General features: G+C 33.3%; 2 protein-coding genes across 3 annotated transcripts; one reads left to right on the forward strand and one right to left on the reverse strand.

Annotated features, from left to right (window-relative positions):
- The first annotated feature begins 1099 nt into the window (after nucleotides 1-1099).
- LOC112783771 (alkaline ceramidase TOD1-like) lies at nucleotides 1100-7532 on the forward strand. Its single transcript, XM_072210952.1, has 5 exons — nucleotides 1100-1208; nucleotides 1311-1446; nucleotides 6086-6150; nucleotides 6273-6833; nucleotides 7117-7532. The coding sequence occupies exons 1-5, from the start codon at nucleotides 1100-1102 to the stop codon at nucleotides 7530-7532; spliced, it is 1287 nt and encodes a 428-aa protein (XP_072067053.1).
- Nucleotides 7533-8363: 831 nt separating this feature from the next.
- Nucleotides 8364-11175, reverse strand: LOC112792376 (DNA-directed RNA polymerase II subunit RPB7). 2 transcript variants are annotated; one of them, XM_025835591.3, is made up of 7 exons: nucleotides 10941-11135; nucleotides 10816-10837; nucleotides 10337-10655; nucleotides 10193-10243; nucleotides 9424-9489; nucleotides 9271-9339; nucleotides 8364-8722 (listed from the first exon to the last, which is right to left on the reverse strand). In XM_025835591.3, the coding sequence occupies exons 3-7, from the start codon at nucleotides 10616-10618 to the stop codon at nucleotides 8660-8662; spliced, it is 531 nt and encodes a 176-aa protein (XP_025691376.1). In that variant the 5' UTR covers nucleotides 10619-10655; nucleotides 10816-10837; nucleotides 10941-11135; the 3' UTR covers nucleotides 8364-8659. The 2 variants fall into 2 exon arrangements, with proteins under 2 accessions (XP_025691376.1, XP_025691375.1); XM_025835590.3 differs by lacking the exon at nucleotides 10816-10837 and having other exon boundaries at nucleotides 10941-11175.
- Between the last annotated feature and the right edge of the window lie 1085 nt (nucleotides 11176-12260).

The following is a 12260-nucleotide window of genomic DNA, read 5'->3' on the forward strand; positions in this document are numbered from 1 at the left end:
TACCTTCTTATAAGGTAGCATGTAAAAATATCCAAATTTCCAAGACTCCAACCATTATTTGACATCGTAAAATTCACTTAGAAAAATATAACAAGAACCAACTCTTCTCTAAAATTAAAGCATAACCATAATCAATACTAATATTGTCTAATAACACCAAATATTTAAATCAATACAAATAACACAATATTATGCATTTTAAACATAAAACATTAACTTATAGTCTTATAATAATTAATAACACCAAAATATTAAGATTTACAATACTTAAATTCCACATAAGAATAGCCATCATCCATCGCTAATAACACAAAATATTAATTGTATATGATGACCGGGCCACCGAGCCGATTTCGGACGACCTGAGCCATGGCCCGAACCCGACCCGAAATAATGACCGGATCTATTTTTAAGACCCTTACCCGACCATCCGGTGAAATCACACAAAATTAGCTCCTAAAGTATTCGGAACCGGACCGGGTCTTCGAGCCAGGCCGGACCATGCACACCCCTAAATGAAATAGTAGTAATCTAAAACAACAAAATTTGGTTGGAAATTAAGCTCTTTCTCATTGATCAGAGTTTAATTGGAAAATGAATTAATTTTTTGTTAATATCAACCAACATTTTAAATTTTTTTTCTTAAATTTTAAATTATAATTTTAAATCTTCAAAAAAATGAAAATTCTAAAAATAATTTTTAATAAAAAATTAATTAATATTGACTAATTAAATATCAATTCGCTATACTTATCATAATGATCAACATATATGTTCTTGATCTGACTTATTCAAGTTTGTTATGACCCCACTGCCCCATTAATGTGATGTGTGTGGTGTGACTATGAATTTTGAAGATCATCAATGATCACTCATCTGTTTACCTTGTTCTAAAAAAAATGCAATGAAATTCAAATCAAAACCAAGGAACCAAAATCCATGGAAGTCTCTTATTTTTCATCATCATCATCATCATGGGGAAGCTATTAACAAATTCGAAATCCATCATTGTCCTCCATTCAAAGCTCCTCTGTTTCTCTCTGCTCTATCTCTTCATTTCTCTCTTCCTTGCTCTCTACGCTATTTCCTCTAAATCCAAATGCATATTAAGATCAACCCCATTTTTTCTTACCCTTCTTCCTATGGAGAACACAAGTATGCTGTTTCAACCACACGTTCTAAATGTTCTTCCCCAGTTAACTTTTCAGGTAATGCAGAGTGCCAAAAACAGAGCATTCTATGATCCCAACACTGAAAAAAAAAAGAGTTTTTTTTTTCTGTTTTTAATGGGTGATGGTTTTTGTGTTTAGAATACCGAAATGTTTTGGAGGAAATTCAGCATTTCCAAATGAACTCTTCACTGGCTACAAGTTCAAGTTCAAGTTCTATGAAGTATATGCAGGGGAATGCTGATAGTTTTGGTGGCAATCTCAGCACACATTTGAGGTTTTCTTATTTCGATCGTCGAAACGATAGCAGGGAAGTTCCTGTTGGAATAAATTAATTTTAATATCCCAGATCATCCATATTGAATCACCAAAAATAACATAATACGGAAGCGTACCTGAATTCATAAACATGAATTATGATTGGAAGATTTTGGATCTTGTGGTTCTTTCGATCTTCCTCAACCAAAGCCTTCTGTATTCCTAGGCGGCTGAACTGCAACTCTTTTGATGGGGAAAGAGCAACAAAGCGGTTTTGGTATATTGGGGACCGAAACCCTGAAGGTCTATTTATATTTGCGCATGGCACCCATTAAACCCTTAAGCCCAAATAAAATAGTATCTAAAGCCCAAAAGATAATATATCTAAAATCCAAAAAAAGATAATTATCTAAGGAACAAAAGATAATATCCGGTTTTATTCTCATTTAATTCCAAATCAAAAGTAATAATGACTTATTCAATTAGCATTTATAACAATAAATGAGATCATCATTATATAAGTCATTTAATTGGAAATAGCATCATTTGTGATTATAATTGATATATGTATTGCCCACAAATAAGTTAGGTTGAGCTTGCTGTATGGATTGGGATTGAGGAGGATTCTCATTATTTTCCTGTGCTGTAGCAGTATATTGAGCAACAACGATATTCTCATTGTTCTCTTGTACTATAACTGGATCTACAGTAGGATTCTCATTGTGCTCTTGTACTATAACTGTATCTTGAACAATAATAGGCACAAGGTCCTGATCATTGTCAGTTATAGAATCCTCATCAAAAGCAACATTTCTAATATTCCCTTCCCCCCTAAACTCAACATCCTCAAGAAATCTCGCATTTCCCGTTTCAAAATTAGACCTTGATGTAGGATTGTAAAACTTATACCCCCGTGAACATTCGCGTAACCAACAAAGTAGCAACTAATTTGTCCTTAAGTCCAATTTTCTTTCATGCGGCCTATTAGGTCGCGCCTCACCTGGACATCCCCAAATATGCAAATGCTTTATACTGGGCATTTTCCCAGTCCAAATTTCATATGGGGTTTTGCTAACTGCTTTGCTTGGCACCCTATTAAGGATATACACTGCGGTCTTTAAGGCTTCTCCCCAGAGTGATTCAGGTAAGGAAGAATGACTAATCATACTTCTCACCATGTCCTTAAGAGTTCGGTTCCTTCGCTCTGCAACACCATTCATGCTAGGTTTGCCTGGCATGGTGTATTGCGGAACAATACCACACTCCTCTAGGAAAAGAGCAAAAGGCCCGGGACGTTGCTCACCTGAACCGTCATATCTTCCGTAGTATTCACCACCACGATCAGATTTGACAGCTTTAATTTTCTTTCCAAGTTGAAGTTCAACTTCAGCTTTGAAAGACTTGAAAACATCTAAGGCTTGGGACTTTTCATGAATGACGAGAGTAATCATCTATGAACGTAATAAAGTACCGTTGTCCATTCCAAGAGACAGTAGAGAATGGGCCACATATATCGGTATGTATTAGTTCTAAGACATCTTTAGCTCTCTCGGCACCTAATTTCCTTTCGTTTGTCCTTTTCCCCTTTATGCACTCAATGCAGACTTCAAAGTCCGCCAATTTTAGGGGTCCAAGAATTCCATCCGACACAAACCTCTGAATTCTCTGTTTAGAGATGTGACCTAGGCGTTTGTGCCATAATGATGCCGAATTCTCATTTAGTTTTTGTTTTGTACCCGTTTGCAGTATTTCATTATTATTTTAAGTCAAGCCTATATAGATTATCCACCAAATGACCAGAGCAAATATTATTTGAATTATAAAAGAGACTGACTTTATTGTCTCCGAATGAACAAAATAACCTGATTTGTCCAAACGAGAAACAGAAACCAAATTTCGTCTAAATGACGGTACATAAAATGTCTCTAATAAATCCAAATAAAATCCATTCGTGGAACATAATCTAAAGGTTCCTATAGCTTCGACTGCAACTATATTGCCGTCTGCCACATAGATGTATCTTTCAGCATCACTTGGCGGTCGGCTCCACGGGCAACCCCTTCTTTACACGCCAAGTGGCATATTTGGTACAATCCTTCTTCATGTGTCCCGCCTTCTTACAGAAGAAACAGGTTGAAACTTGATCCTGTTTCTTAGCCTTTTTCTGCTGAGAAGGTATATCCGCAGTAGTATCGCGCTTTCTTTTATACTGAGAAGATGAAATCATGTGAGCACTTTTAGTCTTATCTTGCTGTAGCCTCTCTTCTTCTTGCACACAGTGAGATATAAGCTCATTTAAGGACCAAGTGTCCTTCAGAGTGTTATAACTCACTTTGAATTGCCCAAAGTGTGTAGGAAGGGAAATCAAAATGAAATGCACGAGTAAGTCTTCATGCAACTCTAACTTTAGTGCTTTCAACTTTGAAGCAAGATGAGACATTTCCATGATGTACTCCCTTATGTTCCCTGTACCTTTATACCTCATGGAGACAAGTTTGCTCAAAAGACTACTTGCCTCCGCTTTTTTCATTCTTAGTAAAGAATTTTTCAACATCCTTTAGGAACTTTTTGGCATCTTTATCCTCAGTAATTGAGCCCCGAAACGCCTCAGGAATTGACCGTTTCATGATCATAATGCTCATTCGATTGGATCTCTCCCACTTCTCTATTTTAACCTCATTGAGATTTTCCGGAGTGGAAGTGGGTTTCTCCTCTCGAAGAGCTGTGTCTAGATCCATACAACCGAGGACAATCTCCACGGTATCCTTCCAAACTTTAAAGTTTGAACCATTCAGCATAGGAATACTGCTAATTTGCGCAGAAACATTGGTAGCTAAAGCCATAGTTTCTGGATTAGAACAAAAGAACATGCAATAAATATTAGTAATTAATGGGTAAAAAATCCATATTGAGATATCTAGCACAACATTAATTTTCAATCTTTGGATAGAAAAATTAACTGTAAGTGATACTCTCATTGCAGTAATCAAATATTGTCAAAATTCCTGTCACACATTAAGCCTTTCTTTGGACCGACTTAATGCGCACATGGAAACTTAAACTTCGCAACCTATTTATTACTGCATATATTTTCTATTAATTGGCCAAACAATAACCTTCCTTTGGGCCGATTATTGACCGCATAATTAATAGAAAATAAACAAAAGTGTGCAATGCTTATTATTTGGCCAAACAATAAACTTCCTTTGGGCCGATCATTGTTTGCATAAATGATAAACATTACTTTATTCTTAATTAGTTACCCAAACATGTATTTACTATCAACATGTGTATGTAATTCGGCCAAATATAGACCTTCCTTTGGGCCGACCAATATTTGCATGAATTACATAACATCATATTCCTTATGTTTTGAATAAATCAATTTTCACAAAAGAGACTACTTTGACAGCATAATGTTCAATCAATTTATTCCAAAACCAAATCTTTATAATAGATGAGTATAATAATCCAAATTGTTACTAGTTTTCTTATGTAACAATAAAAAAAATACTTAAATCTCAAAAAAAATAAATCTTAATGATGTCTTTTGAGATCTTAAAGAAAAAATATAATTATAATTCATGTGCCAAAAAATTCTTGATCCGTTAAAATTAGAATCCATCTTTATAAAATTAATAGGTATAATAATCTTTTATATCTCAAAAGAATAATTCATTAAAATTAAAATTAATCATTATATAAATTAAATGCCAAATCAGTCTCGTATAAAATATATATATGTATATAAGTATACCTTAAGGCATAACCAAATAATGATAATATATATACAAATATCCCTACATAATGATATACATATATATGCATATAAGGAATTGCAATCAACGCCATTGGCATAAAAAAAAATTAATCTCCTGTTCGTCCAACAGTAGCAGCTATATATATATACGACGTATATATTCAAAAGCAACCAAAACGGCGATATGTTACGTTGTATATGTGGAACAATACTAAATACATATACACTAACAAACACAGTCGCACAAATATATATAACATCGTAACGTAATAAAAAAAACATATATACATCGATCCATATATCAATTCAGTAATTAAAAATAAAATCGAATATTTTCGATGATTAAATTATGGATGGCTCTGATACCACTTGTTGGAATAAATTAATTTTAATATCCCAGATCATCCATATTGAATCACCAAAAATAACATAATACGAAAGCGTACCTGAATTCATAAACATGAATTATGATTGGAAGATTTTGGATCTTGTGGTTCTTTCGATCTTCCTCAACCAAAGCCTTCTGTATTCCTAGGCGGCTGAACTGCAACTCTTTTGATGGGGAAAGAGCAACAAAGCGGTTTTGGTATATTGGGGACCGAAACCCTGAAGGTCTATTTATATTTGAGCATGGCACCCATTAAACCCTTAAGCCCAAATAAAATAGTATCTAAAGCCCAAAAGATAATATATCTAAAATCCAAAAAAAGATAATTATCTAAGGAACAAAAGATAATATCCGGTTTTATTCTCATTTAATTCCAAATCAAAAGTAATAATGACTTATTCAATTAGCATTTATAACAATAAATGAGATCATCATTATATAAGTCATTTAATTGGAAATAACATCATTTGTGATTATAATTGATATATGTATTGCCCACGAATAAGTTAGGAAATTAAATAATTTCCTAACAGTTCCATGTGGATTCTTTAAGAGGTTTCCAATTGGAGATTCTGGTTAGTTTCTATCAGTTATAAATTGCCACTGAAATTAAGACTCTGAAAGAAATAGTCCTTTCAGAAAAAAGAAAAAAAAATACTTCCATGTTGCACCTTAACTCGTTTTTCCATGAATGCAGATCGAATAGCTATGGAAAAATGTTCAAGCGTAGTTGTAGTTTCAGCAATCTTCAATGACCATGACAAAATCCGGCAACCAAGGGGCCTTGGATCCAAAACACTAGAAAATGTGTGTTTTTTCATGTTCATAGATGATGTTACCCTGAAAGTGCTAGAACATCATGGATTGATTTCAAGAAATTCCAGTGAACATGTGATAGGTGTGTGGAGGATTGTAGTTGTTTCAAAAGGTGATTTATATTCGAACCCGGCAATGAACGGGGTTATACCAAAATATCTAGTTCATAGGCTGTTCCCAAACTCAAAATTCAGCATTTGGATAGATGCAAAGCTGCAACTAATGGTTGATCCATTGTTGTTGATTCATTCCCTTGTTGTAGCTGAGAATGCAGACATGGCTATATCGAAACACCCTTATTTTGTGCATACAATAGAAGAAGCAATGGCAACTGCAAGGTGGAGAAAATGGTGGGATATCAATGCCTTGAAGTTGCAAATGGAGACATACTGTGAAAATGGATTGAAACCATGGAGCCCCAAGAAGCTTCCTTTTCTCTCAGGTAAATAAACTATTGAATTTCTAGAACTGCTTCTTTGGTTATGCAAAGTTGAAATTGTTCACTCACATTTGCATCAAGACATTAACTTGGTTATCCAAGACCAAGAGTGTAGTAATGTTGCACATGCTCCTCAAATGTGGTCCAAAAGCTTTGGATCATACCTTCAGTCTAAGGCTAAGCAGCAAAATTTTTAAACCATTTGGATTATTAATTAATGTTTTTCCTTATCCTTCATCCTAGGTACATAATTTTGGTGCTAATTGTTTTAACTTATGTATGACAGATGTACCAGACAGTGCTCTAATACTGAGGAAGCATGGACTTAGGAGCAACGTCTTCTCCTGTTTGATATTCAATGAATTGGAGGCATTTAACCCAAGAGACCAATTGGCATTTGCATTTGTTAGGGATCACATGAACCCAAAGATAAAGCTCAACATGTTTGAGGTTGAAGTATTTGAGCAAGTGACAGTTGAATACAGGCACAATCTTAAGCCAAGTGATCATAGGATCACTCCCAAGAGTGCAACAAAAATTACCAAAAGGGCAAAAACAGATTCTTTGTTGCATGCAAATGGCAACTGCTGCGGCAGTTGCCAACATTATCTTTCCGCAATGTGGGGGGTGAAACTCATTAATCATGTTGACATGTTCCCACAAGGATATAGAAAAGAATTTTTTTTCACAAAAGGGTCCTAGCAAAGATTCATGAAGAATTAGCTGAAAGTAATTTTAGTGAAGTCACTGCATTACTGGCAATGAAGCTTCTCTGTTTGAGACATTGACATGACATGGAACAAAATACTGTTTCTGAATTTGATGTTGGGATTGCACCTAGGATTCTGTACAATCGAACTTTCTGCCCAAATCTTGTCCCAATGTTCTTATCCACTCATACTCAAGCTTGTTTGAGACTTTTTCATAATATATGCCTATATGGGGATCATTTTTGTACTTTTCATTTTCAAAAATTTCATGTAGGTTAATCATTTTTTGGCCAAAAAAATAAATCCTTATTAGCTAAATAGATTAAATATACACTTTTCTACCAAATGTGAACTAAGAAAGCCAAAATTAACATTTTGATTAGAATAAAACTCAAAATAGCTCCAAAAGACAACGAGATCCTTAACAAAAAAAAAATCAACCCGACTCCTGACAATTACCTCGAAAGGACAACGAGACCCCGGTGCCAAAAGAAATCCAAAAAAATATCAGAGACCGATCGAGTGTTTTTTTTTTTTGGAGAGCCTCGTTGTCCTTTCGAAGTAATTGTCAGGAGCGGATGGGGTATTCACTCTTATGATTATAAAAATGACCCAACAATCGTTTGATTAGTTAAAAAAATTAAGTTGTCATTAATTTTAGATCCACGGGATAGCGCGATAAAATTAACACATAAAAGGCAGTAATGTCGATTTAATCTAAAGAAAAATTCAATAATAGCTTAGTCGTTTTAATGGATAAGAAAAATAAATCAAATCACTTTCTTGGCCAAGAATTCAGTTCCGTAATTACAAAAAAGAAAAATTGCCAACAATATAATCATTCAAAAATTATAAAATGCAGTACTTCTACACGCTAACATTTTCTATAATAATAAGTGTTGGTTTTCATGTCACGTTTTAAGATTTAGCTCTACATTCTCACATTTAATTAGTAATTTACTAAGCCCGAACAGTTAGCAGGAAATTCGATACAGTAGTCGAGTAATTCATTGAGAACTAGTGCGTTCAGCAAATGCTACACCAAGATAATTGAAAGATTCCATGTGCATCATCCTTGCCATGCAAACTATATACGATTAAGGGTACAGAAGGGTGCATTTAAGCTGTCGCAGGATCATTGATCACACCCAAGAAATCATCTTTTATGGTACCAATGCAGAACTGCAAAGTAAAAGAAAAAAAAGGGGTTATCTCAAGATAAATATTGGAACCTTAAACCATATATATATTGAAGATCCAGCAGCACCAAGTCACCAACCACGAGTTACTAAAACTGCTCTAGGCTACTAGTGTAACGCATCTCATACAAGTGTGATCTGAATTTAGTTTACCACATTGCAGCATAAAGCAGTACTGATTCTCAACACTAAAGTGCAGTCTCAGCTAGGGTAGGTAGTAAGTTACTTGCTTGGTGGTAGCCCATTTTTTAAAAATTATTATAAGAGAAGATGGAGGAATTAAAACACAGGGTAGGTACCCTCCTAAAACAAATCATAAAGCTACAGAAAACAAAAGAAAAACCAAAGAGAAGAAGAAAACTCTCCAAGTCTCCATAGGACTCCACAGAACTAAACATCCTAAAAGTAAAACAGAAAAAGTAACCATATGGTAGGAACAACGCATAAACGAATATTCTAGATATGCAAAGTCAATGAGAGATTTCCACAAAAGTTAAAAGGCAGTAAAAGAATAAATATGTAAGTGCATACAATTTCGGTAGCATCCACCCGAGTTCCCATAATCTTCAATCTCACTTCACTATCTTTCTGAATTTTTACCTGCACAATCAATTGATTAATTCCAAAATCATAACCCACAATTTCCTCTCTTGCTTTACAAGGAGAAGATAAGAAAATACGTACAGAACCATCTGAAGTAGTATAATTTGGCATATCCCCAGACTGGAACTCCATATCATCAGGAATCAACTGAGCAAGGGGGGAAAACAATAACAGACAAAAAATGTATTAGAAGGTATGAAATAAAGCATTCCAGTTGCGACATAAAATAAAGAAAGCTCACTTTCATTCAGAACTTGCAGAGTGAATGCAAACAAAAAGTATTTGAGGAAGTCCAACCTCAACTCACAAATTCACAATTTGTAGCTTGCAAAACTAACATTTCCTCAATTGTCAGACAATTAAAGGAATAACTCAGTATCAGGTTCGACTGAAACCCAAAATTCTCACATTAAGTCATTTTCAGATAGAGAAAAAGTGAAATGAAGAATTGTTCCCATTATCCGAATAATTGATTCTAACTAAATGATCACCAGTCTACACAGTGATCTTTGTGGTGTTCTCCAAACACAGTGACCGAGTTGTATTAATCATGGAAGGCCATTAACAATTTAATACCCATAAATTTCAGATTGCACGACTCATTTCACGTCAAAGAACAACATCCTTTCAGTATTGAAATTTAACTGGCATAATCATAACAAAGTCCACCTCCAATTTATTTCAACCCAAACCCCCTATCTCACCAAAATTAATATTAAGATTAATATAGCCACAAAATTTCAGGGTGTTGTTTCATTGATGCATAATGAAGGATAAACATAATAGCATTCAAAACAAAGACATACAATAACAATCTTTGGGTAAAATATGCAAATAAAAAAAAGCATACATGATTTGAAACAAAAATTTGCACGGGTCCAGCTTCGGCAAAGAATCCCATCTGCACAAACAGAACTCAAGTTAGTAAGCAAAATTCTATAAACCACTGGTTTGCTTAGCCGCATTTGAATCAAGGAAACAAACAGCTTCAAACCTTGTTGACCATGGTAACAACTGCTTCTAAGATCTCCCCTTTAAATGGCCTAAAAACAACACATTGGTACTTAACAGGGAATGTGACAAATCCTGTACCATCCCGAATCAAACCCTTGCCTATGTTTTCAATCCCAGTAACAGCCACCACAAAGCCATGCCGACCACTGCAAGTGCCTTCAACATCTTTCATGAGCTTGGAAACAAGATTGTCGCGGAGGTTACGACCAAAGTAACGGGGATGCAGCTGCATGTTCCGCTCCAAAACTATATGGAAGAACATTTTCCTCTTTCTTGTGCTTGTTGATGCCCCTTTTGCCCTAATATAAGTAGTAGCAACAGAACAAAGAATTAAGATATTAACAATTGATACAAAGATTTAGTGGCAATGAATCTTCAAATCAAACAAAGTCTTGCAACACAACAAAGGTCTTGGATTCTATTCAAGCTAGGACATAATTCACGAGAATCGAAGCTTACCGTATTTTAATGGATTGAATTTCTATATGAAGAAAAAGTTACAAAGTTCAGATTGTGGTACACACAGAAATAAAGCAAGGAAAACAGGGAACGCAATTAATAGATTTAAAAGGGGCGGAACGTACAGCAGCAGGAAGAATCGCGGCGGAGCGTGGGAATTGGACGTAGGTGAGTGCTGATGTGGTGGCGGGCGGTGGATGAAGACGAAGCCCTCGCCGCCGACGAAGAGGAAGTGAACTGAGAATGAAAATTCACAAGTTAGGGCTACAATAAATAGAAAAGAAAAAAAAGCTTCAACTTAATCATGTATTTGATATTTTGATCATATTCAAATCCTTATATGCATGAAAATTATTATTTGCGCCTAATTAGTTTGCATGTCGGTAATTTAATAATTTTGCTTGGAAAATTACTTTAAAAAATGTTTAAAAGACTTAATTATTAAAAATAATTTTTAATATCAAAATTATTAAGAAATACTAAATTTTTTTATAATATTTAAAAAAATTAAATTTTTTTATAAGAAAATAAATATATTTTTAATTATTTTTTATTTATTTTGTATAATCTTTAATATATGCTATTTGATTTATAATGTTATATAAATATTTATGAATATTCAATTAGGATTAATTAGTTAATTAATTTACAAAGAATTATTCTAGAAAATTGTTAGAAATATTTAATTATTAAAATATTGATTCTTAATTATTATTTATTTATTTTTTATAATTTTTATATTAAAAATTTTTATTTTTTCTAAAATTTTGGTAATTTTTATTATTTATTTAATTTATTTATTTATTATTTTTATGATCTTTTGTCTTTTTTTTGTTAGGTAAAGATCATAAAAAAAATAAATATAAATAAATAAATAATTAATAAAAATTACTAAAATTTTAGGAGAAATAAAATTTATTAACATAAAGATTATAAAAAATAAATAAAAAATAATTAAAGATATATTTATCTTTTTATAAAAAGATTTGATTCGTGTTCGTAAATATTATAAAAAAATTTGATTCGTTTTCTTAAATATTATAAAAAAATTTGGTCCTCCTTAATAATTTTAGTATTAAAGGTCCTTTTTAATAATTAAATCTTTCTAACGGTCTTTTAGAATAATTTTTTCATTTTCAATTTATATTAGAAAAAGTAGGGAGAGTCAATGTAATTGGTGTACAATGTATACAATAGTAATGAACAACACTTTTAAAATTAGAATAAACTTAGATATTTTTTATTTTTAACTCATATTAGACCAAATAAGCAGTCTATTATACACATTATACGATATTCCATTGGTTCTCTAGCAGAACTATGTACAAATGTTCCATTGACTCACTAGCAGAGTTAAGTGCACAATGGAAGTTTAGCGAGTATTAGAGATATAACCATTAATGTTATCTTTTTTCATCAGTTGAAGTTTTTGCGATGAGTGATAT

The sequence above is a fragment of the Arachis hypogaea genome, chromosome 13 (assembly GCF_003086295.3).
Source record: "Arachis hypogaea cultivar Tifrunner chromosome 13, arahy.Tifrunner.gnm2.J5K5, whole genome shotgun sequence".
Lineage (NCBI taxonomy): Eukaryota > Viridiplantae > Streptophyta > Magnoliopsida > Fabales > Fabaceae > Arachis > Arachis hypogaea.

Coding starts and splice junctions, on each gene's coding strand:
- LOC112783771 (XM_072210952.1), top strand. CDS start 1,100: ATGCATATTAAGATCAACCCCATTTTTTCTTACCCTTCTTCCTATGGA. Junction 1,209..1,310: donor TTCCCCAGTTAACTTTTCAG/GTAATGCAGAGT, acceptor TTTTGTGTTTAG/AATACCGAAATGTTTTGGAG. Junction 6,834..7,116: donor GAAGCTTCCTTTTCTCTCAG/GTAAATAAACTA, acceptor TATGTATGACAG/ATGTACCAGACAGTGCTCTA.
- LOC112792376 (XM_025835590.3), bottom strand. CDS start 10,618: ATGTTCTTCCATATAGTTTTGGAGCGGAACATGCAGCTGCATCCCCGT. Junction 10,244..10,336: donor TTGTTACCATGGTCAACAAG/GTTTGAAGCTGT, acceptor CTGTTTGTGCAG/ATGGGATTCTTTGCCGAAGC. Junction 8,723..9,270: donor GGGTGGATGCTACCGAAATT/GTATGCACTTAC, acceptor TTTACTTTGCAG/TTCTGCATTGGTACCATAAA.